The 25,650-nt window shown below is 35.2% G+C and overlaps 4 protein-coding genes across 8 annotated transcripts in view; all 4 read right to left on the bottom strand.

Annotated features, from left to right (window-relative positions):
* Positions 1-569: 569 nt before the first annotated feature.
* The window catches only part of LOC140807605 (uncharacterized), a 35,404-nt gene continuing 10,323 nt past the window's right edge, over positions 570-25,650 (bottom strand). Inside the window, exons 1-4 of one of the 5 annotated variants that reach the window (XR_012112723.1) lie at positions 2,536-3,445; positions 1,742-1,841; positions 1,305-1,649; positions 570-1,128 (exon numbers count right to left, since the gene is read on the bottom strand). Coding sequence is in view for 4 of the 5 variants with exons in the window: in XM_073164546.1 (XP_073020647.1) it covers positions 1,393-1,649; positions 1,742-1,841; positions 2,536-2,715 (537 nt within the window). In the remaining variant the exon portion in view is untranslated. Of the gene's footprint in view, positions 1,650-1,741; positions 1,842-2,535; positions 3,446-9,576; positions 9,612-25,650 lie in introns of those variants that run through there. The other 4 variants (XM_073164546.1, XM_073164544.1, XM_073164547.1 and 1 more) reach the window with 4 other exon arrangements.
* On the bottom strand, positions 4,350-11,106 carry LOC140806789 (uncharacterized). Its single transcript, XM_073163323.1, has 11 exons — positions 11,059-11,106; positions 10,409-10,504; positions 10,283-10,334; positions 8,771-9,066; positions 8,008-8,107; positions 7,718-7,915; positions 6,760-6,824; positions 6,410-6,479; positions 5,523-5,598; positions 5,050-5,140; positions 4,350-4,800 (listed from the first exon to the last, which is right to left on the bottom strand). The coding sequence occupies exons 1-11, from the start codon at positions 11,104-11,106 to the stop codon at positions 4,678-4,680; spliced, it is 1,215 nt and encodes a 404-aa protein (XP_073019424.1). The 3' UTR covers positions 4,350-4,677.
* On the bottom strand, positions 10,853-12,830 carry LOC140806788 (uncharacterized). The gene is made up of 4 exons (XM_073163322.1): positions 12,767-12,830; positions 12,232-12,491; positions 11,466-11,565; positions 10,853-11,372 (listed from the first exon to the last, which is right to left on the bottom strand). The coding sequence occupies exons 1-4, from the start codon at positions 12,828-12,830 to the stop codon at positions 11,116-11,118; spliced, it is 681 nt and encodes a 226-aa protein (XP_073019423.1). The 3' UTR covers positions 10,853-11,115.
* On the bottom strand, positions 13,629-16,868 carry LOC140807608 (uncharacterized). Its single transcript, XM_073164550.1, has 5 exons — positions 16,463-16,868; positions 15,573-15,642; positions 14,686-14,761; positions 14,213-14,303; positions 13,629-13,963 (listed from the first exon to the last, which is right to left on the bottom strand). Exons 1-5 carry the CDS (start codon positions 16,508-16,510, stop codon positions 13,841-13,843), a joined length of 408 nt encoding a protein of 135 aa, XP_073020651.1. The 5' UTR covers positions 16,511-16,868; the 3' UTR covers positions 13,629-13,840.

Genomic DNA, 25,650 nt, shown 5'->3' with positions numbered 1-25,650 from the left:
CTCTCTTGAGCGTCTTAAGTTTTTCAGAACTCGAGAAATTATCAAGTCCAAATAATATGCAAACTCATGGTAAAGTACAAGACATAGAAAGTGAGGAAATATGACATAATACATCTCCCCTTCACGTGGAGAATGTACTAATAAAATGTATCTATGTTTCCTTCAAAATAACAATTTTTGGGTAAAACCAAGTATTACAAAAATATTTGACTAAAATAATAACAAAGTCGCCGTCATACATTCTTTTTTAAAGTGCGAAGATTGATTCTTCTGCTTTTTGTCGAGCTTTATAATATGTGCTAAAGCTATTGATAAGAAAATATCAACATTTTATCATGATTAAATTATGGGATAGACGTTAGCGGAAGAAAAAAAATCACCAAATCTTACTGACTACAATTAAAACACCAGGAACCAACTTCCATATTTTGATTACGAAAGAAAGACTCAGTGTGATACAATCCATACTAACATAGTCAAAGTAAAAACAAATTGAAAAGGAAGATGATAGTCTCTTCTGTTACCCAGAGTTTTGTGTACTTTTGAGTTGGGGGGGGGGGGGGGGGGTGGGGGGGGGGGGTGGCGCAATGTGTATTGGGTATGTGATGACTGATGATTAGGCATGTGTTGCGTAAATCTGCAACACCGCATCAAACATCAGGGGACTTCCCACGAGGAATAAGTAGGTGTTCAGGCCAGAAAGAAACACTGAGGTATACGACACTATGTTGGATGCTGAATTAACTTTTCATTTAGCATAGATTCAAATCTCAAAATATTTACATCTCAAGACAAGACTTGCAGCATCACAACCAAACAGTTAGGAGTAAATCATAACTCTAAGAACAGATACTGTTACTAATAATTCTGTGATATCAAATGAAAAGAGAAAAAAAAAAACAAGAGCAGGTGAGGAAGAACTTACAAGCACGTACACCCTCTAGGACATCCTCCACAAGCATAGGAAATTTAGTGCTGGTTTCTGACTGATTTGACTGGCTTCTCCACTTTGCTCATATTTTTGGCACAGACGCTCATCCAGCTCTCGCAAGAATTATACGATAGGCCGTAGGAAGACCGATGCAATTGATCCGGGACCACATTCGCTGGAGTTGGTTACTTAACTTTCTATTAAGAATAGGTTGATATTGTAAACTGAAAATTACATCCTTCAAAGTGGCATAAAGTTACATTTGAATGGGAAATGAAAAGGGAAAAATAATGTTTGCCTAATTAGGGAATGTTTGCCTATGAAAATATTTCCGTAAATTATAAACAAATAAAGCCCAAGATAAGTACTGAACTGAAGTTGCTGTTGCAAATGAATGGAGACGACCTACTCTTATGCAAAACCTCAACATTCTGAAGTATATCCTTCTTCGTTTCATTGAATCATTCACTAGAGAAACCCAGAAACTGGTCAATAAACCTAGCGACAGGCGAGGCGTCACTAGGCTCATATGATACAAGGTTTTCGGTATCCATTTCTGAAATGGTGTTAAAAAGTGTCTGGGGACGGGCATAGAACAAATGCTTCCTTTCTGCAAGTTCTTCTGCTAGCTCACTTTGATGGTTGTCCATTAGATCCTCGTTAACCACCACGATCAGAGGTTTTCTCAGTCGTAGGGTCTCGAATATGCTCCCTGAACCTGTCCAAACAAGGGAAGACTCGATTTTGAAAGATCGTTCTACTATCAAAAGCGGTGCTTCAATTTTAAAGCAAACGCAGCAAATGACTGACCTGCATGACTGATAACAAGAGAGGCTGATCTCAAATGGTCAGCAATGCTTGGTGAATACGTAAAATAATCTACTGAGACAAACCCATCTTCTCCAGCTGACTGGAAATGAGAGCCATTATGCCAAAATCGCAAATAATAGCAGGCCATGAAACTATGTTGACAAGATAAAGACATTCGATAGACTAGATTTGGCATGTCCAAATTCTACTTTTCTATATCTCTAGATAGATTCACTCTGGAAAATTGAACACATCTATAAATCATGAAAATCACACCTTTAAGAGTTAGTTCGCTATCTCCGCAGATGAACAACTCAAATCAAAATATCATTCACTTCAAAATGGTGATGTCAAATTCAAGACGGGATGGACTCTCAAATCATTTGATGTACTAAACTTAAAAGAAATAAGATGAGATGACATGTCGCTTTATCACATTCAAGTGAAATTTTTTTTAAAAAAAAAAGAGGGATGCAAAATAGACCATGCTCAAACACAAATATTAAAAATGACTAAAGATCATTTGTTGTGGGCATAAGATTGAAAGAAACTAACATAAAATATGATGAACTACCCAGATATGTCACTTATTTCTCAGTGACACAAATAAACAGCGCTCAAAGTGTCTTCTATCCATGATTTTTCTGATATTTATATTTCATATTTAAACCGGTAGCAACGAGATCAATGTTTCAAGACGATTAGAGCTAGATTGTAGAGACAGCATAAAATTTATTCACTAAGATCAACATGTTAATCAAAGAAAAAAAATCATAAAAAAACCTTCACATTACCTTCATGGGGGTGTATGAACCGCGCCCCATTTGAATGAGAAGATGGGTGTATCCCTTCTCGAACAATGCTTCCCTAACTTCCCCAATATCTACAGCTCTAACCAAGGAGTCAAAAGAGGTAGTCCCAACAGTCACAAAGACTATCCTTTTCGACTGTAAACTATCTTCAACTTTGTCCATTCTATATCCTCCAACAATATCTTTCACTTTCTCGAGAGAGCATAAGAAAAAGGTTTGAACTTTCGGACAAAAGCAATACACTACACAGTCGAACCAAAAACTAAATGGTGTAAAGACTTCAGTAATAAATCACTAACGAATCAACATATCTAACAAGTCTTGGGATTATGCATCTCTCAAAGAGTATATAAAGGTTAAAAATCAGGTTAAAAAAAAAAAAGAATCAACAAATGCACAGATATCTACTTCCAAACAAGTAAAAAAGAAACATCCGTAATTCCTCGATGGTTAGATTGACTACGAAAAAAAATTATCGGTAATTACAATTGCATCATCTTTTCATCATCCCTACCCCACCCAAACCCACGGCTGAGTTCCGCCTTGGGTTCATCCAGACCCGACCGCTCTTCCTATTCCACGTTATATTGAGCAGTCCAACAAGAATGAAAAGGTAAGAAATTTCTGCATTTCAACACAACCTTTGCTCAAAATTTGGCAGTCAACAATTAAAACTTCCTCCTCTCTCCATCAAATTAGCGTTCATCACACATTCACATGAAGAATGAAAATCAAATAATTTTAACAAAAAATCAGCAAACAAATCCGAGAGAAAATAGAGAAAACAGACCAGAGTTGGTAGAGTGGAATTAGATCACAGAAGGGTCGAGCTTTTCTCAATATTGCCAAGGATAAATTTAACTTTTTTTATGACAATTGAAGAGAAACTTGGGCAAAGATAAAAAAAAAAAATGCACAATAGAATAAATTTGTTTCCATTATTTTGAAAAATAATTTTTAAAAAAAATTATTTTTATTTCAATCAAATATAATAATGAAGATATCTTAATCTTAAAAAAGCAAACTAGCGTCTCGAAGCGTGGATGTTTAGCTCCAAGCTTTTCAAGCTTAAATGAGATTAACACATGCTTAAGCGTGAAAAAAAAAATTTATCTTTAGTGTAATTGTAATTATTTCAAACCAATAAATAGATAAAATAATGCATAAATATGATAATTTAAGCCTGATGCATTAATTATCATGTTTATAAAAACATAAAATCTCAAAATTACAATCTTTATTTGTTTTTGCAACTAGACTACATTAAAAGATGTTAAATATTTGTCGAATCATTATCAGACATTTTAAGCATAATTAAACTTAGAAAATAAACATCTAAATTATAAACCTAATTGATTATTTTTAAATAAAAAGACATACATTCAAAATAAAAAAATTTAAAAATAAATAGATGCGATTAATTATGCTTAAACACACTTAATTAAAAGTCTTAATTACGTTTAATTCGGTCAAACTATAATTTAACCGCTTTTCTCCGAAGCAGAACATTTTTGTCGAACTTCCGCTTAAGCGGACTTTTTATAACTATGGAAAAAAGTTTTGAAATGGAAAAAAAAATATGATTTTTAAATTATAGTACAAGACTATATTGTAAAATGTTTAATAGATAAGTCTTTTCGAAAATACAATTTTGAGTTGAGCTAAAATAATTATATACTCTTTCTGTCGATGTGATACACATTAAATTATCTGATATATTTATTTCTAAAATAATAGATATATAAAAAATATAAGCAAAAACAATTATTAATCAAGATAACATAATAAAATCGAAATTATAATTCCAACCAGAATATATACATTTATAGAGAAATCATGTCTCTACAAATTACGATTCATACTTTGGAAGAGTACATAAAATTACACAGACCTCCACCTGTGAGAAGCAAAGGCGCAGAGCACATAAAAAACGAGTAAAAAAAATTGTTCTTCAAATTATGAATGAACGTTATATGAACTTAATAAATAAAGATACAACCATACATTAAAACCATTAGGGTTTCACTTCCACCTTTTTTCCGAAAAAATCAAATGGGATTTTGAGATTGTGTTCATCGTTCAATTATTTAGTTTTGATGCCACATTGCATTTGTTTCGAAGATTTCATCTTCCATTTCTTGTAGCCCGACCAAACATGTCCTTGGTATTATGTGAATCTTTCTCCACTTTAGTCTTCTTAGCCTGTCGTGTGGTTCGGATAGATCTCTTGTCGACGCCATTGTTCATCTGCAATGGGAAAAGACACTTGTAGTTCCTAATCTTGATGATGTCAACACACAAGAACTAAGCTTAGAGCTACCGGTGATCATAACAGTTCAGCTGCTTGCTTTGTGCGTCATATGGCTGTAGTTTAAGAAAATATGCCAGTATAAAACAACTCGAGTTCCCAGCAAGGAAACAAGGTCTTCGCCTGCTCTTATTATACAACACACATTCTACTCACATACATGAAACAGAGTGTGTAAGTGGATATACCTGTATCGGATTAAATGAGGCAAGATCACTTCCTGATGAAGTTGGGGGTATTTCAATTGCTGGTGCATTTCTTCTGTCATTTAAGCTTAATCTGCAAGTGCAAACAGGAAAGTATTAAAGGAACATACAGATAAGGAGAGACTTAGCTGTCACTCAAGAAACGCGAGCATGTTAAATCCTTGATTTTCCAAAATAGTTGAGTTATTTTGCAATATTTTAAATCTCTAGCTTTCCGTGGAATATCAATGGAGTCATGATACAACCCTTTTTAAACATAAACAAAGTTTAATCTACTATAAATATTGTAATGTATTTTTAAGGCTTTGAGATAATACTCTAGTATTCTACCTTTATCAATGTTTGACAATTTAGTTTTTAAGCTGAAGTAATATGTGGATTACCATTGTTTGTCTTACATGATACATATAAAACTTTGGAAGAAAAAACTAAGATTAAGATGCTTAAAGATATACTGTAATTTGTCACAGAGGAGTTTCAGCCAAGGCTCTTCCACCAGGTACTCTCCCAATATTGACACTGCATCAAATACTGTTGGCATAAACAGATGTTAATCAGGACTACAGTTATTGCTGGCTTTCTTTCAACATCGTAGCATCTGAAAGTGCATGATATATGGATAGACAAATCCCATGCTCATGTCCTTGTGTAAATGAAATGACGGATGAAAATTTAGTATAGCATAGAGGTGGTGAATTACTGCATGTTTGAACCATTCACGAATTACATACTTCAACATGAAAAACAGTTCAGCTACAAATGATCGCCAGAAAAAGCTTAACAAACAAACAGCGAAGCTCGATGCCCTATAATGCTTTGGATCAAATACATGGTTGTATTTCCACACTATGGGATATAAAATTCAATCATCCAAACACGCTGGTCCTTATATTTGGACCATTTATTTTCTTCACATGGCCCGACAACCTTTTATTGTTTATTCTATTTTAACCCCATTGCCTCCCATAGTGAAGTTATTAACCTGAATCCAAAAGTTGAACTAGGTCAAAAGAATCCTTAAGTTTGAATTGATCAATACGATTCCTTCACCCAATCAATTTTATCGAACTACTTTGCGAGCCGAGCATATTGAAAGTGAATTTCCATAGATTCCTTAATCATGCTGCCTTTAAATTCTTCCTAGATCCTTCAATATTTCTCTTTCCCTGTAATTGCAAACATGCAAGTTGTACATAACAAACCATGCTGTAAATGCTCTAACATCCTCATAGCCTACCACCAGCCTTAAGGATGTTCTTTCTTGTTTCAGAGCTACTTAGAATTGGTCAATTCATTCAGCTGAAAGGAAAAGAGTCTCAAATTTTATTCACTATAAATATACATGTATCTTTCTCGTCTTGAGCAGCGAAATTCTTATCCAGTGTCGGCAGTGTGCGCTTCAATTGGCGTACCTACAATTTACCAAGGTGCAAAAGCAATAAGGAGCAGGAAGACTGGGGAAGAGGAGAAGGAATAACTTCTTCTGCAAATTTGCTACATATTGACAGACTATCAGGATCCTATTTTTAGGTGGAAATCTCTATTTGTTTTTTTTTTTTAATAATGCCTGTGGAAGGCAATTTTTGGTCTGTCATAACTCAATTCACAGTTATACTATCAGTCTTCAGAATAAAGTCAAATGAACGTAAAATAACTAGCCACAAATTAATTTAAAAGGATGTCAAGACTAACCTTACAGCACAACCAAATCTGTACCTTTGAATAGTTGAGCCTAAAAAACTTGCTAGACCCAAATTCTGTCCAAGAGGAGAAAAAAACATGGAACAATCCTTCAAACATTTTTCAATAATATTATCGAAAGGGTAAAATGCTTTCAGGTGCCTGAGATTTACAAAGGAGGTATTCACATACTTGTACACTAGTAGATCAAGTTTTCAAAGACAAATTGGTACATATTGGATGAATTACATCAAATTATCATCTAGTATTTTCTCAAAGATCCCATCATATGTACTTCCCTCCCTGTCCAACCCCCCTCTCCCACATTCTATGGCCTATATGCCATGTGAGACAAATCTTAGGCGCATGAAATTAAGATGAATCTTAGGCGCATTAAATTGAGATGTAAGATCAACTTCATCAGCATTTTCTATCATAAATTCATAATCACACGTGGAGTCCAACTTGTATATTTGATGCATATCCTTCAATTCAAGTTGCGAACTTCCAACATTCAACAAATTATTTATACTGTAGGATATGAATAAAATACCAAGGTCTGAAACCCTGTGAGACCGATGCAATTGATCCGGGACCACATTCGCTGGAGTTGGTTACTTAACTTTCTATTAAGAATAGGTTGATATTGTAAACTGAAAATTACATCCTTCAAAGTGGCAAAAAGTTACATTTGAATGGGAAATGAAAAGGGAAAAATATTTTTTTTTTCCGATTCAAGAATTTGAAACTAATTAGTTAATGTTTGCCTATGAAAATATTTCCGTAAATTATAAACAAATAAAGCCCAAGATAAGCACTGAACTAAAGTTGTTGTGGCAAATGAATGGAGACGGCCTACTCTTATGAAAAACCTCAACATTCTGAAGTATATCCTTCTTCGTTTCATTGAATCATTCACTAGAGAAACCCAGAAACTGGTTAATAAACCTAGCGACGGGCGAGGCGTCACCAGGCTCATATGATACAAGGTTTTCGGCATCCATTTCTGAAATGGTGTTAAAAAGTGTCTGGGGACGGGCACAGAACAAATGCTTCCTTTCTGCAAGTTCTTCTGCTAGCTCACTTTGATGGTTGTCCATTAGATCCTCGTTAACCACCACGATCAGAGGTTTTCTCAGTCGCAGGGTCTCGAATATGCTCCCTGAACCTGTCCAAAAAAGGGAAGACTCGATTTTGAAAGATCGTTCTACTATCAAAAGCGGTGCTTCAATTTGTAAAGCAACGCAGCAAATGACTGACCTGCATGACTGATAACAAGAGAGGCTGATCTCAAATGGTCAGCAATGCTTGGTGAAAACGTAAAATAATCTACTGAGACAAACCCACCTTCTCCAGCTGACTGGAAATGAGAGCCATTATGTAAAAATTGCAAATAATAGCAGGCCATGAAATCATGTTGACAAGATAAAGACATTCGATAGACTCTATTCGGCATGTCCAAATTCTACTTTTCTATATCTCTAGATAGATTCACTCTGGAAAATTGAACACATCTAAATCCATGAAAATCGCACCTTTAAGAGTTAGTTGGCTATCTCAAGCAGATGAACAACTCAAATCAAAATATCGTTCACTTCAAAATGGTGATGTCAAATTCAAGACGGGATGGACTCTAAAATCATTTGATGTACTAAACTTAAAAGAAATAAGATGAGATGACATGTCAATCTAAAAAAAAGAGGGATGCAAAATAGACCATGCTCAAACACAAATATTAAAAATGACTCAAGAGCATTTGTTGTGGGCATAAGATTGAAATAAACTAACATGAAATATGATGCCCAAAAATGTCACCAATTTCACAGTAACACAAATAAACAGTGCTTAAAGTGTCTTCTATCCATGATTTTTCTGATATTTATATTTCATATTTAAACCTGGTAGCTATAGATCAATGTTTCAAGACGATTAGAGCTAGATTGTAGAGACAACATAAAATTTATTCACTAAGATCAACATGTTAATCAAAGAGAAAAAAATCATAAAAAAACCTTCACATTACCTTCATGGGGATGTATGAACCACGCCCCATTTGAATGAGAAGATGGGTGTATCCCTTCTCGAACAATGCTTCCCTAACTTCCCCAGTATCTACAGCTCTAACCAAGGAGTCAAAAGAGGTAGTCCCAACAGTAACAAAGACTATCCTTTTCGACTTTAAACTATCTTCAACTTCGTCCTTTCTATATCCTCCAACAATATCTTTCACTTTCTCGAGAGAGCAAAAGAAAAAGGTTCGAACTTTCGGACAAAAGCAATACACTACACAGTCGAACCAAAAACTAAATGGTGTAAAGACTTCATTAATAAATCACTAACGAATCAACAAATCTAACAAGTCTTCGGACTAAGCATCTCTCAAAGAGTACATATAAAGGTTAAAAAGCAGGTAAAAAAAAAAAGAATCAACAAATCCACATATGTCCACTTTCAAACAAGTAAAAAGAAACACTCGTAATTCCTCGATGGTTAGATTGACTACGAAAAAAATTATCAGTATTTTCAATTGCATCGTCTTTTCATCATCCCTATCCCACCCAAACCCACGGCTTCGTTCCGCCTTGGGTTTATCCAGACACGACCACTTTTCCTATTCCACGTTATATTGAGCAGTCCAACAAGACTAAAAAAGTAAGAAATTTATGCATTTCAACACACCCTTAGCTCAAAATTTGGCAGTCAACAATTAAAATTTCCTTCTCTCTCCATCAAATTAGCGTTCATCACACATTCACATGAACAATGAAAATCAAATAATTTTAACAAAAAATCAGCAAAAAAATCCGAGAGAAAATATAGAAAACTGACCAGAGTTGGTAGAGTGGAATTGGATCACAGAAGGGTCGAGCTTCTCTCAATATTGATATTGCCAAGGATAAATTTAACTTTTTTATGACAACTGAAGAGAAACTTAGGCATAGATATTTTTAAAAAATGCACAATAGAATAATTTGTTTCGGCAAAAACTTGTGTGAGACGGTCACAAGGGTCGAATTTGTGAGACGGATCTCTTATTTGGGTCATCAATGAAAAAATATTATTTTTTATGTTAAGAGTATTACTTTTTATTGTGAATGTGGGTAGGGTTGGCCCGTCTCACAGATTAGTATCCGTGAGACGGTCTGACATGAGACCGACTCATTTGTTTCCATTATTTTGAAAAATAATTTTTTATTAAAAAAATAGTTTTTATTTCAATCAAATGTAATAATGAAGATATCTTAATCTTAAAAAAAGTTTTGAAATAAAAAAAATATGATTTTTAAATTATAGTACAAGACTATATTGTAAAATGTTTAAGAGATAAGGCTTTTTGAAAATACAAATCAATGGTCTTCCAGTGTTATAACTTCGTATTATTTACCATCTTAGACCCAATATTTGTTACGTAAGTTATTTACCCTCCTATACGCCCCGGTTTTCACACCAAATCCTCTTGGTCCTCAAGGGATCTCTTCCGTGCGCGCAAGTTAAGCTTAAGGTTTCTGGTTTTCTGGTACAGGAGGCGTCCTACCCCTACGGAATAGAATGGCGAGTACCTTGTTCTTCCGGCAAAGATCAAAGACCTGCATGGAGATTGTGGTGAATATACGAATCATTAGAGAGTTGAGTCAGGATTATACGAAACCGTTTAGCTTACTGATGAGGCTTCTATCTCTGCAACACCCTCACAATTCTGACCTCCTCCCTTGAGTAAATCACAGTACTTCGCAGCTTCATTTTCATCTTCAAAAACCTGAGTCAGATATTGAATGAATACTTGAAAACATTTTGTTTTTTTTATATGTTAATGACAGCAGCGTAAAGCTATTTGTATTTAGGTGATAAGCTCTCTTGAGCGTCTTAAGTTTTTCAGAACTCAGAGAAATTATCAAGTCCAAATAATATGCAAACTCGTGGTAAAGTACAAGACATAGAAAGTCAGGAAATATGAGATGATCACATGATCATCTCGTGTAAAAAGTGTACATCCTCAAGTGTTTTGAAGTAGAGGATCCAAATCCGACCGATGCAATTGATCCGGAACCACATTCGCTGGATTTGGTCACTTAACTTTCTTTTAAGAATAGGTTGATATTGTAAACTGAAAATTACATACTTCAAAATGGCAAAAAGTTACATTTGAATGGGGAAATGAAAAGGAAAAAATAATGTTTTTTCCGATTCAAGAATTTGAAACTAAGTAGGGTATGTTTGCCTATGAAAATATTTCCGTAAATAATAAACAAATAAAGCCCAAGATAAGCACTGAACTAAAGTTGCTGTGGCAAATGAATGGAGACGACCTACTCTTATGCAAAACCTCAACATTCTGAACTCTGAAGTATCCTTCTTCATTTCATTGAATCATTCACTAGAGAAACCCAGAAACTGGTTAATAAACCTAGCGACGGGCGAGGCGTCACCAGGCTCATATGATACAAGGTTTTCGGTATCCATTTCTGAAATGGTGTTAAAAAGTGTCTGGGGACGGGCACAGAACAAATGCTTCCTTTCTGCAAGTTCTTCTGCTAGCTCACTTTGATGGTTGTCCATTAGATCCTCATTAACCACCACGATCAGAGGTTTTCTCAGTCTTAGGGTCTCGAATATGCTCCCTGAACCTGTCCAAACAAGGGAAGAATCGATCTTGAAAGATCGTTCTACTATCAAAAGTGGTGCTTCAATTTGTAAAGCAAACGCAGCAAATGACTGACCTGCATGACTGATAACAAGAGAGGCTGATCTCAAATGGTCAGCAATGCTTGGTGAAAACGTAAAATAATCTACTGAGACAAACCCATCTTCTTCCGCTGACTGGAAATGAGAGCCATTATGCCAAAATCGATAATAATAGCAGGCCATGAAACTATGTTGACAAGATAAAGACATTCGATAGACTCTATTTGGCATGTCCAAATTCTACTTTTCTATATCTCTAGATAGATTCACTCTGAAAAATTGAACACATCTAAAATAATGAAAATCACACCTTTAAGAGTTAGTTGGCTATCTCCAGCAGAGGAACAACTCAAACCAAAATATCGTTCACTTCAAAATGATGATGTCAAATTCAAGACGGGATGGACACTAAAATCATTTGATGTACTAAACTTAAAAGAAATAAGATGAGATGACATGTCAATCTTAAAAAAAAAAGAGGGATGCAGAATAGACCATGCTCAAACACAAATATTAAAAATGACTCAAGAGCATTTGTTGTGGGCATAAGATTGAAAGAAATTAACATGAAATATGATGCCCAGAAATGTCACCAATTTCACAGTGACACAATTAAACAGTGCTTAAAGTGTCTTCTATCCATGATTTTTCTGATATTTATATTTCATATTTATACCTGGTAGCTACGAGATCAATGTTTCAAGACGATTAGAGCTAGATTGTAGAGACATCATAAATTTATTCACTAAGATCAACATGTTAATCAAAGAGAAAAAAATCATAAAAAAAACTTCACATTACCTTCATTGGGATGTATGAACCGCGCCCCATTTGAATGAGAAGATGGGTGTATCCCATCTCGAACAATGCTTCCTTAACTTCCTCAGTATCTACAGCTCTAGCCAAGGAGTCAAAAGAGGTAGTCCCAACAGTAACAAAGACTATCCTTTTCGACTTTAAACTATCTTCAACTTCGTCCTTTCTATATCCTCCAACAATATCTTTCACTTTCTCGAGAGAGCAAAAGAAAAAGGTTCGAACTTTCGGACAAAAGCAATACACTACACAGTCGAACCAAAAACTAAATGGTGTAAAGACTTCATTAATAAATCACTAACGAATCAACAAATCTAACAAGTCTTCGGACTAAGCATCTCTCAAAGAGTACATATAAAGGTTAAAAAGCAGGTAAAAAAAAAAAGAATCAACAAATCCACATATATCCACTTTCAAACAAGTAAAAAGAAACACTCGTAATTCCTCGATGGTTAGATTGACTACGAAAAAAATTATCAGTATTTTCAATTGCATCGTCTTTGCATCATCCCTATCCCACCCAAACCCACGGCTTCGTTCCGCCTTGGGTTCATCCAGACACGACCACTGTTCTTATTCCACATTTTATTGAGCAGTCCAACAAAACTGAAAAGGTAAGAAAATTCTGCATTTCAACACACCCTTTGCTCAAAATTTTGCAGTCAACAATTAAAATTTCCTCCTCTCCCCATCAAATTAGCGTTAATCACACATTCACATGAACAATGAAAATCAAATAATTTTTTAAAAAAAATCAGCAAAAAAATCCGAGAGAAAATATAGAAAACTGACCAGAGTTTGTAGAGTGGAATTGGATCACAGAAGGGTCGAGCTTCTCTCAATATTGATATTGCCAAGGATAAGTTTAACTTTTTTATGACAACTGAAGAGAAACTTAGGCATAGATATTTTTAAAAAATGCACAATAGAATAAATTTGTTTCGGCAAAAATAATTTTTTATTGAAAAAAATATTTTTATTTCAATCAAATGTAATAATGAAGATATCTTAATCTTAAAAAAAAGTTTTGAAATGAAAAAAAAATATGATTTTTAAATTATAGTACAAGATTATATTGTAAAATGTTTAAGAGATAAGGCTTTTTGAAAATACAATTTTGAGTTGAGCTAAAATAATTATATACTTTTCCCGTCGATGTGATAAGCATTAATTTATCTGATATATTTATTTCTAAAATAATAGATATCTAAAAAATATAAGCAAAAAACAATTGTTAATCAAGATAACATAATAAAATCGAAATCATAATTCCAACCAAAATATATACATTTATAGAGAAATCGTGTCTGCAAATTACGATTCATATTTGGAAGAGTACATAAAATTACACAGACCTCCACCTGTGAGAAGCAAAGGCGCTGAGCACATAAAAAACGAGTTAAGAAAAAAAAGTAGTTCTTCAAATTATGAATGAACGTTATATGAACTTAATAAATAAAGATACAACCATACATCAAAATCATTAAGGGTTCCACTTCCACCTTTTTTCCCGAAAAATCAAATGGGATTTTGAGATTGTGTTCATCGTTCAACTATTTAGTTTTGATGCCACATTGCATTTGTTTCGAAGATTTCATCTTCCATTTCTTGTAGCCCGACCAAACATGTCCTTGATATTATGTGAATCTTTCTCCACTTTAGTCTTCTTAGCCTGTCGTGTGGTTCGGGTAGATCTCTTGTCGACGCCATTGTTCATCTGCAATGGGAAAAGACACTTGTAGTTCCTAATCTTGATGATGTCAACACACAAGAACTAAGCTTAGAGCTACCGGTGATCATAACAGTTCAGCTGCTTGCTTTATGTATCATATGGCTGTAGTTTAAGAAAAAATGCCAGCATAAAACAACTCGAGTTCCCAGCAAGGAAACAAGGTCTTCGCCTGCTCTTATTATACAACACACACTCTACTCACATACATGAAACAGAGTGTGTAAGTGGATATACCTGTATCGGATTAAATGGGGCAAGATCACTTCCTGATGAAGTTGGGGGTATTTCAATTGCTGGTGCATTTCTTCTGTCATTTAAGTTTAATCTGCAAGTGCAAACAGGAAAGTATTAAAGGAACATACAGATAAGGAGAGACTTAGCTGTCACTCAAGAAACGCGAGCATGTTAAATCCTTGATTTTTCAAAATAGTTGAGTTATTTTGCAATATTTTAAATCTCTAGCTTTCCGTGGAATATCAATGGAGCCATGATACAGCCCTTTTTAAACATAAACAAAGTTTAATCTACTATAAATATTGTAATGTATTTTTAAGGGCTTGAGATAATACTTTAGTATTCTACCTTTATCAATGTTTGACAATTTAGTTTTTACGCTGAAGTAATATGTGGATTACCATTGTTTGTCTTACATGATACATATAAAACTTTGGAAGAAAAAACTAAGATTAAGATGCTTAAAGATATACTGTAATTTGTCACAGAGGAGTTTCAGCCAAGGCTCTTCCACCAGGTACTCTCCCAATATTGACACTGCATCAAATACTGTTGGCATAAACAGATGTTAATCAGGACTACAGTTATTGCTGGCTTTCTTTCAACATCGTAGCATCTGAAAGTGCATGATATATGGATAGACAAATCCCATGCTCATGTCCTTGTGTAAATGAAATGACGGATGAAAATTTAGTATAGCATAGAGGTGGTGAATTACTGCATGTTTGAACCATTCACGAATTACATACTTCAACATGAAAAACAGTTCAGCTACAAATGATCGCCAGAAAAAGCTTAACAAACAAACAGCGAAGCTCGATGCCCTATAATGCTTTGGATCAAATACATGGTTGTATTTCCACACTATGGGATATAAAATTCAATCATCCAAACACGCTGGTCCTTATATTTGGACCATTTATTTTCTTCACATGGCCCGACAACCTTTTATTGTTTATTCTATTTTAACCCCATTGCCTCCCATAGTGAAGTTATTAACCTGAATCCAAAAGTTGAACTAGGTCAAAAGAATCCTTAAGTTTGAATTGATCAATACGATTCCTTCACCCAATCAATTTTATCGAACTACTTTGCGAGCCGAGCATATTGAAAGTGAATTTCCATAGATTCCTTAATCATGCTGCCTTTAAATTCTTCCTAGATCCTTCAATATTTCTCTTTCCCTGTAATTGCAAACATGCAAGTTGTACATAACAAACCATGCTGTAAATGCTCTAACATCCTCATAGCCTACCACCAGCCTTAAGGATGTTCTTTCTTGTTTCAGAGCTACTTAGAATTGGTCAATTCATTCAGCTGAAAGGAAAAGAGTCTCAAATTTTATTCACTATAAATATACATGTATCTTTCTCGTCTTGAGCAGCGAAATTCTTATCCAGTGTCGGCAGTGTGCGCTTCAATTGGCGTACCTACAATTTACCAAGGTGCAAAAGCAATAAGGAGCAGGAAGACTGGGGAAGAGGAGAAGGAATAACTTCTTCTGCAAATTTGCTACATATTGACAGACTATCAGGATCCTATTTTTAGGTGAAAATCTCTATTTGTTTTTTTTTTTAATAATGCCTGTGGAAGGCAATTTTTGGTCTGTCATAACTCAATTCACAGTTATACTATCAGTCTTCAGAATAAAGTCAAATGAACGTAAAATAACTAGCCACAAATTAATTTAAAAGGATGTCAAGACTAACCTTACAGCACAACCAAATCTGTACCTTTGAATCGTTGAGCCTAAAAAACTTGCTAGACCCAAATTCTGTCCAAGAGGAGAAAAAAACATGGAACGATCCTTCAAACATTTTTCAATAATATTATCGAAAGGGTAAAATGCTTTCAGGTGCCTGAGATTTACAAACGAGGTATTCACATACTTGTACACTAGTAGATCAAGTTTTCAAAGACAAATTGGTACATATTGGATGGATTACATCAAATTATCATCTAGTATTTTCTCAAAGATCCCATCATATGTACTTCCCTCCCTGTCCAACCCCCCTCTCCCACATTCTATGGCCTATATGCCATGTGAGACAAATCTTAGGTGCATGAAATTCAGATGAATCTTAGGCGCATTAAATTGAGATGTAAGATCAACTTCATCAGCATTTTCTATCATAAATTCATAATCACACGTGGAGTCCAACTTGTATATTTGATGCATATCCTTCAATTCAAGTTGCGAACTTCCAACATTCAACAAATTATTTATACTGTAGGATATGAATAAAATACCAAGGTCTGAAACCCTGTGAGACCGATGCAATTGATCCGGGACCACATTCGCTGGAGTTGGTTACTTAACTTTCTATTAAGAATAGGTTGATATTGTAAACTGAAAATTACATCCTTCAAAGTGGCAAAAAGTTACATTTGAATGGGAAATCAAAAGGGAAAAATAATTTTTTTTCCGATTCAAGAATTTGAAACTAATTAGGGTATGTTTGCCTATGAAAATATATCCGTAAATTATAAACAAATAAAGCCCAAGATAAGCACTGAACTGAAGTTGCTGTGGCAAATGAATGGAGACGGCCTACTCTTATGAAAAACCTCAAAATTCTGAAGTATATCCTTCTTCGTTTCATTGAATCATTCACTAGAGAAACCCAGAAACTGGTTAATAAACCTAGCGACGGGCGAGGCGTCACCAGGCTCATATGATGTAAGAATATGATTTATTATTATTAATTATTAGTATTAGTATTATATTTATTAGGTATTATAAAGTGCAAAACATTGAAAAACATGAAGTGCAAAACATTGAAAAACATGAGTGCAAAACATTGAAAAAAAAAACATGAGTGCAAAACATTGACAAAACATGAGTGCAAAACATTGAAAATCAAATGTGCCAAAATTGACTAAAATAAATAAAATATATTAAAGTATGCATCAAATTGTGGAAATTATTTTAAAATCTTGCCTATAAATAGATGTATTGAGTTTGAGAGAAATCACACCAAAACCTTTCCATCTAGAGCAAGCTTGAAGTTTGAAATCATCAATCTTTCTTGAAGTGAAATTTAGGAGCAATAATTCTGTTATACTTCTGAAAATTCGTTCCATCACTTCCGACCTCAGAATCCGATCTTCACCGTTCATAATACACTTTCATATGTTTTAAACATCATATCAAAATTTCAGCCTCATCCATACGGTCAAATTTTGTGAAACCCTTCGGCAAGAAAACTGCTCGGATTTCAAACGAGTTTAGCTAATTTACGGATTTTCGGACGATAAATTCCAGCTTGTTTCTTCCATAATTTAGGAGCACCTTTCAGTAAGTGGGCTTATGTTTTAAAGTATTTAAGTATGTTTTCGAAAATTCGATCGACATGATATATTCCTTCGATTTGATATATGAATATTTTGTTTCAATATATTGTTAAGCATGTTTAAATCAATTTCAAGTGCATGTTCTTTTCGTTTCAAAATTATGTTGTCTTTGTTTCATGTTATATTCTAATATATATTCTTAAACACCAAATTGGTGTATTCTAAGAATTATGTTTAAAGGCACTGTTATGATTCAAGTTAGAAATGGTAAAAAGGAAAATTTTCCTAAAACATGATAAGATATGACAAGTTTATGGCCCTGATGCGGTGGGTAATAATAACCGATATATGGCCTCACCCCTTAGAGGAATTACATATAGGGGACTGATCAGTAACACCATGGATAATAAGATGAAATAACAGTGCAATACGAATAATTTATGTCTATATGCATATGCTAAGTTATGTTTGCTCATTGTTAATATCATATCTTGATATGAATAATTATTGTGACATGAAATTCATTTAATATTTATATAAATATATATAAGTTATGTCGTATCTATCATTTTATTGTTCCGACGTTTGTTGAGACATGGAAAATTTAGAATGGTTAAAGATCTATATATGTATATCCTTGTGTTATTGTGATCGATCGGCCCCCACTTGCTGAGTATTTCACAAAATACTCACCCTTACACCTCTCACTCCCAGATAAGAATGAAAAACAAGTTGAAGAAGAAGAGCAAATGCATTTCTGGGGATGGTAACGAGGTTTCAGTTGATCAAGACATACTTTGGAATTTGACTATCTTTTATTTCTACGTTGTTCGCTTCCGCACTCATTTATTAAGTTGATTATGTTGTAAAGACAATGTATGTTTTATGAAAAGACTGGTTTGGTTGTATACTGTACTACGAGGCTTGTTGATTTACGATTGAATAATTGTAAAACAACGCCGGATGTCAACTCACCCCGGTATCGGGACGTGACATTTAAGTGGTATCAGAGCCCTCCAGGTTCATAATCCGGCTGGGAAATTGCCATAGGAAATTTGACAAAGTCAGTTTTTGGCAAGACCCTAGCGACTTCCTACCAATGAACAATATTCACTGTAAGAATATGATTTATTATTATTAATTATTAGTATTAGTATTATATTTATTAGGTATTATAAAGTGCAAAACATTGAAAAACATGAAGTGCAAAACATTGAAAAACATGAGTGCAAAACATTGAAAAAAAAACATGAGTGCAAAACATTGACAAAACATGAGTGCAAAACATTGAAAATCAAATGTGCCAAAATTGACTAAAATAAATAAAATATATTAAAGTATGCATCAAATTGTGGAAATTATTTTAAAATCTTGCCTATAAATAGATGTATTGAGTTTGAGAGAAATCACACCAAAACCTTTCCATCTAGAGCAAGCTTGAAGTTTGAAATCATCAATCTTTCTTGAAGTGAAATTTAGGAGCAATAATTCTGTTATACTTCTGAAAATTCGTTCCATCACTTCCGACCTCAGAATCCGATCTTCACCGTTCATAATACACTTTCATATGTTTTAAACATCATATCAAAATTTCAGCCTCATCCATACGGTCAAATTTTGTGAAACCCTTCGGCAAGAAAACTGCTCGGATTTCAAACGAGTTTAGCTAATTTACGGATTTTCGGACGATAAATTCCAGCTTGTTTCTTCCATAATTTAGGAGCACCTTTCAGTAAGTGGGCTTATGTTTTAAAGTATTTAAGTATGTTTTCGAAAATTCGATCGACATGATATATTCCTTCGATTTGATATATGAATATTTTGTTTCAATATATTGTTAAGCATGTTTAAATCAATTTCAAGTGCATGTTCTTTTCGTTTCAAAATTATGTTGTCTTTGTTTCATGTTATATTCTAATATATATTCTTAAACACCAAATTGGTGTATTCTAAGAATTATGTTTAAAGGCACTGTTATGATTCAAGTTAGAAATGGTAAAAAGGAAAATTTTCCTAAAACATGATAAGATATGACAAGTTTATGGCCCTGATGCGGTGGGTAATAATAACCGATATATGGCCTCACCCCTTAGAGGAATTACATATAGGGGACTGATCAGTAACACCATGGATAATAAGATGAAATAACAGTGCAATACGAATAATTTATGTCTATATGCATATGCTAAGTTATGTTTGCTCATTGTTAATATCATATCTTGATATGAATAATTATTGTGACATGAAATTCATTTAATATTTATATAAATATATATAAGTTATGTCGTATCTATCATTTTATTGTTCCGACGTTTGTTGAGACATGGAAAATTTAGAATGGTTAAAGATCTATATATGTATATCCTTGTGTTATTGTGATCGATCGGCCCCCACTTGCTGAGTATTTCACAAAATACTCACCCTTACACCTCTCACTCCCAGATAAGAATGAAAAACAAGTTGAAGAAGAAGAGCAAATGCATTTCTGGGGATGGTAACGAGGTTTCAGTTGATCAAGACATACTTTGGAATTTGACTATCTTTTATTTCTACGTTGTTCGCTTCCGCACTCATTTATTAAGTTGATTATGTTGTAAAGACAATGTATGTTTTATGAAAAGACTGGTTTGGTTGTATACTGTACTACGAGGCTTGTTGATTTACGATTGAATAATTGTAAAACAACGCCGGATGTCAACTCACCCCGGTATCGGGACGTGACATTTAAGTGGTATCAGAGCCCTCCAGGTTCATAATCCGGCTGGGAAATTGCCATAGGAAATTTGACAAAGTCAGTTTTTGGCAAGACCCTAGCGACTTCCTACCAATGAACAATATTCACTGTTCTTATCGTGACATCTGAAAATCACCATATTCTATTGTTGAAGCATCCAAAATCACGTTTTGCCGTTTTTGGTAATAATCGTGAATATCATAAACTCCTTGTTCTAAGCCTTTCCATTGGTTTTACTTCAGGAAATGGCTTCCCGTACTCGTGCTGAAATACCCAAACGTATGCGTGAACTCGCTCTTAGTAACCACGAGATTGCGATGGCAAACCTTAGAGCTCAACTTTATGAAGAGCAACAAAAACACCAAGAGCAATTGTCGGCCAAAGATTTGGCATATGAAAACTTGAAAAAGGAAAAACAAGAGTTAGAAGAGATCAAAGACCATTTTCAGGCTGACGTACAAAGGTTTGCTTACTATCTCAACTCAGAAGAGAAAAATCACGAAATGACCAAAAATAAACTAGAGGCTTCCCAAACAAAAGTCCTTGAATTGAACAAAGAACACCAACAAATGCTAGAAGAATCCCAAGCACTCCAGTCTCAAATTCAACAAAGTATACTGATGGAAAATCAACGTCGTCAGCAAGATGAGGCCACCATTCAAGAACTACAGAATTCAGTGCACAATTTGACTATGCAAAATGAACAATTACAGAATTATGTTCATCATCTTGAGGATGCCATCATTATGGCATTGGAGCCGGAAGTAGAACCGGTAGAAGAACAGATGGAAGATGAAGTATTAGGAGATGGCGAGGTTTTAGATGATTGAGTATTTAGTGTCGTGACTATTTGTAATAAGGATTGATAATCCATTTCCTTTCTTTTACTTCTTATCATTACACTTCTGAAAACTTTGATTTGTATTGCTTTTCCTTCTCATTGGAATCAATAAAAAGTTTATTTGATCTATTCCTTGATTGATTTCATATTTGAGTTAATCTTCAATATTTTTGTACATAATTATTCAAACATCTTAGAAATTCTCATGCGTGTAGGAAATGGCAGAGAGACCCTATCGTAGCAACCGCAACCCGCGATATGCCAATCGCAACAATGATTGCAACAACAATAACAACGAAGATACACCACCAGCAGCAAGAGTTGGCCTTAGCAGAGAAGATTTAATGGCCATAGCAACCATTGTGGCAACAACCATCCAAGGAATGAGCCATGTAAATACCAACACTAATCAGCCACCACCACCTCCACCACCGAATGGAATCAAACACCATTATGAATCTCTTCGGAGGAATCGAGTCCCAACGTTTGACGGCAACCATGACCCAGAAGTTGGTCAAGGCTGGCTCAAGAATATTGAGACACAACTCCAATTGCTTGAAGTGCCAAATGAACTAAAAGTGACTGTGGTGACACCATTCCTAGAAGAAAAGGCGGCCAAATGGTGGGAGACAATCTCAGCAAATATGACAGAAGTCGGACCAATCACATGGCAAAGATTTCGAGAAGCATTCTTGAAACAATACTATCCACCAGAGTTGAGATTAAAATTGTTGAGTGAATTTGAGAATTTTACTCAAACCCCGGATATGTCTGTTGTGGAGTACACTTCTAAATTCAACTCCCTTGGAACCTATGCTCCTGCCATCATGGCAGATGATATCCTGAAGATGCATCGTTTCAAACGTGGTCTGAACAGCCGTATCCAATCAGCTCTGGCAGTTTATCAACCCACAGGTTTTGATGATTTAATGGGAGCAGCCATTAGAGCTGAGACTGATATCAAGCGCCGAGAAGATGAAAATAAAAATAAACGACCTCTCACTGGACAATCTTTTCAAGGTAAACAACCAGTTAAAAGGTCAAACCAATCAAGTGGACCATTCAAGGGAACTCCTTCCAATTCAACTACGACATTCTCAAGCATAAAACCGTGTCCATTATGCAACTACCGACACATTGGAGAATGTCGAAGGAACACTGGTGCTTGCTTCAATTGTGGGAAGATGGGACATCGAATTGCTAATTGTCCTGAACCATTAAAGAAAATGACATGGTCAAACACTAATGATACCCCCAACAAGCCAAAGGAGAATAAGACCAATGCTCGTATGTTTGCCATAACTCAAGAAGAGGCAGATGATGCAAACGATGTCGTGGCAGGTACCATTATAATCAATAAAATTTCAGCTTATGTGTTGTTTGACTGTGGTGCCACTCATTCATTTATTTCTAAGAGATTCACTAAGAAGTTAGGGCTTATACCAGAGATACTTGTTGAACCTTTTAGAATTGCTACTCCCACCAGTAAAACAATTGAAACACATAAGATACATCGGAACTGCATAGTATATATCAATGAACACACATTCAACGCTGAATTGATTCAAGTTAACATGGTGGAGTTCGACGTTATTCTGGGAATGGATTGGTTATCCAAGAGTCATGCAATAGTAGATTGTCGGCATAAGATTATCAAACTCCGAACTCCAAGCCAAAAAGAAATCACATACCATGGCAAGGCTAAGAAACGTAAATCCCTCCTTTCTGCATCTCAAACCTGGAAAGCCATGAAGTCTGGAGAAATAGTTTATCTAGCAATGGTAAACGAAGTAAAAGAAGGAGTCGAGCTCAAGATAGAAGATATTCCAGTGGTACAAGAATTTTCGGATGTCTTTCCAGAAGAGCTACCTGGAATGGTTCCGGACCGTGAGATAGAATTCGAGATTAACTTGGTACCAGGTGCCACACCAATATCAAAGGCACCCTATCGAATGGCTCCAGCAGAACTCAATGAACTAAAAGAACAACTTCAAGAGTTGTTAGACAAGAAACAAATCAGACCAAGTGTCTCTCCTTGGGGAGCTCCAGTCTTATTTGTAAAGAAAAAGGATGGAAGTATGAGATTGTGTATCGATTATAGAGAACTCAACAAGATCACAATCAAAAACAGATATCCTCTTCCAAGGATAGATGATCTTTTCGATCAACTCAAAGGAGCCACAATATTTTCCAAGCTTGATTTGAGGACAGGATATCATCAACTGAAGGTCAAACCAGAAGACGTTCCAAAGACAGCTTTCAGAACAAGATATGGTCATTATGAGTTTACGGTAATGCCATTTGGATTGACAAATGCTCCAGCAGCTTTCATGGATCTCATGAACAGAGTATTCAAGCCATTTCTCGACAAATTTGTGGTGGTATTTATCGATGACATTCTCGTATATTCCCCAAGTGAAGAGGATCACAAAGAACATCTTCACCTGACTCTTCAGATGTTAAGAGAAAAAGAGTTATACGCGAAATTCAAGAAATGCGAATTCTGGCTAAAAAGTGTGACTTTCTTAGGCCATATCATTTCAAAAGAAGGAGTATCTGTGGACCCTAAAAAAGTGGAAGCAATCACTGGCTGGCCGATACCTAAGACAGTAACTGAAATTCGAAGCTTTCTAGGATTGGCAGGTTACTATCGAAAATTTGTTGAAGGTTTCTCTTCAATAGCTACGCCTCTTACAAAACTTACACAAAAGAACTCAAAATTTAACTGGAGTGAGGAATGTGAAAAGAGCTTCCAAACGCTCAAGGAAAAGCTTGCATCTACACCAGTATTGGTTCTACCCACTGAGGACAAAAGCTTTACCATTTACAGTGACGCATCAAAAGAGGGTTTAGGATGCGTACTCATGCAAGAAGGAAGAGTAATCGCATATGCATCAAGACAATTGAAGCCGTACGAGAAAAATTATCCTACTCACGACCTCGAACTAGCTGCGGTAGTTTTTGCCTTAAAAATTTGGAGGCATTATCTTTACGGCGCCAAATGCGAGATCTTCACAGATCATCAAAGTCTTAAGTATTTGTTCACACAAAAAGAATTGAACATGAGGCAGAGAAGATGGATTGAATTGTTAAAAGATTATGATTTAACAATAAGCTATCATCCGGGCAAGGCAAATAAGGTAGCTGATGCTTTAAGTAGGAAAAACATGGGTAAAGTGATCCTAGCTTCACTTTCTGCACAACCATGCCTTCAAGAAACAATCAAATTAAGACAAAATCAAGATCCTACTTTGACAAAACTTAAAGAACAAGTCAAAGAAAAGAAGTCACAAGATCTTCATATAGACGAGAAGGGAGTTCTGTGGATGAAAGGACGATTGTGTGTACCAAACATCGAGAATCTTCGACAGGAAGTAATGTCTGAAGCACATAAATCAAAATTTTCGGTCCACCCCGGCAGTACAAAAATGTACAGAGATTTAAAGAAAAATTTCTGGTGGAGCGGAATGAAGAAGGATGTAGCAGAATACATCTCTAGATGCCAGGTCTGTCAACAAGTTAAAGCTGAACATCAACGGCCTGGAGGACTTCTTCAACCCTTGGAAATTCCAGAATGGAAATGGGAACATATTTCTATGGATTTTGTAGTAGGTTTACCCAAGTCTAGGCAAAGTCATAATGGAATATGGGTAATCGTAGATAGACTCACAAAATCTGCACATTTTCTACCTGTCCGCATGAATTATAATCTGGAAAAATTGGCTACCATATACATGGACAATATTGTGCGATTACATGGAGTTCCGGCAAGCATTCTGTCTGATAGAGATCCAAGATTTGTATCTCGGTTCTGGAAAAGTTTTCAACAAGCTATGGGGACTAAGGTTACTCTCAGTACAGCTTATCACCCTCAAACTGATGGCCAAACAGAGAGAACAATACAAACCCTTGAAGATATGCTACGGGCATGTGCTTTAGAATTCAGGGGTAATTGGAGTGAACATCTACCTTTAATTGAGTTCGCTTACAATAACAGTTATCATAGCAGTATTGGAATGGCTCCATACGAAGCTCTATACGGTCGAAAATGTAGATCACCTCTGTACTGGGATGAGGTAGGAGAGAAATCCATAACTGGGCCTGAACTTGTCCAAGAAACCGTGGACAAAGTAACAATCATTAAAGAAAGACTCAAAATTGCTCAAGATCGACAGAAAAGTTGGGCTGATCTAAAGAGGAGACCAGTGGAGTTCACAGTTGGAGAAAAAGCCTACGTAAAAGTTTCTCCCATGAAAGGAGTTGTTCGATTCAATAAAGCTGGGAAATTACATCCTCGATACATAGGACCTTTTGAAATTTTAGAAAGAATCGGAACATTGGCATACAGACTAGCATTGCCACCAGATATGTCAAGAATTCATAATGTATTTCATGTTTCACAATTGAGGAAATACATCCCAGATCCAAGTCATGTTCTTGAAACTGGACCGCTCCTGATGGAAAATAATCTGAATGAAAAACTAAGATATGAAGAAGTTCCAATTCGAATTTTGGACACCAAAGAACAAGTATTAAGGCGACGCAACATTTCCTATGTTAAGATACAGT

This window comes from Primulina eburnea, chromosome 12 (genome assembly GCF_022965805.1).
Source record: "Primulina eburnea isolate SZY01 chromosome 12, ASM2296580v1, whole genome shotgun sequence".
Classification (NCBI taxonomy): domain Eukaryota; kingdom Viridiplantae; phylum Streptophyta; class Magnoliopsida; order Lamiales; family Gesneriaceae; genus Primulina; species Primulina eburnea.
This window is presented reverse-complemented; position numbering and strand designations above follow the sequence as displayed.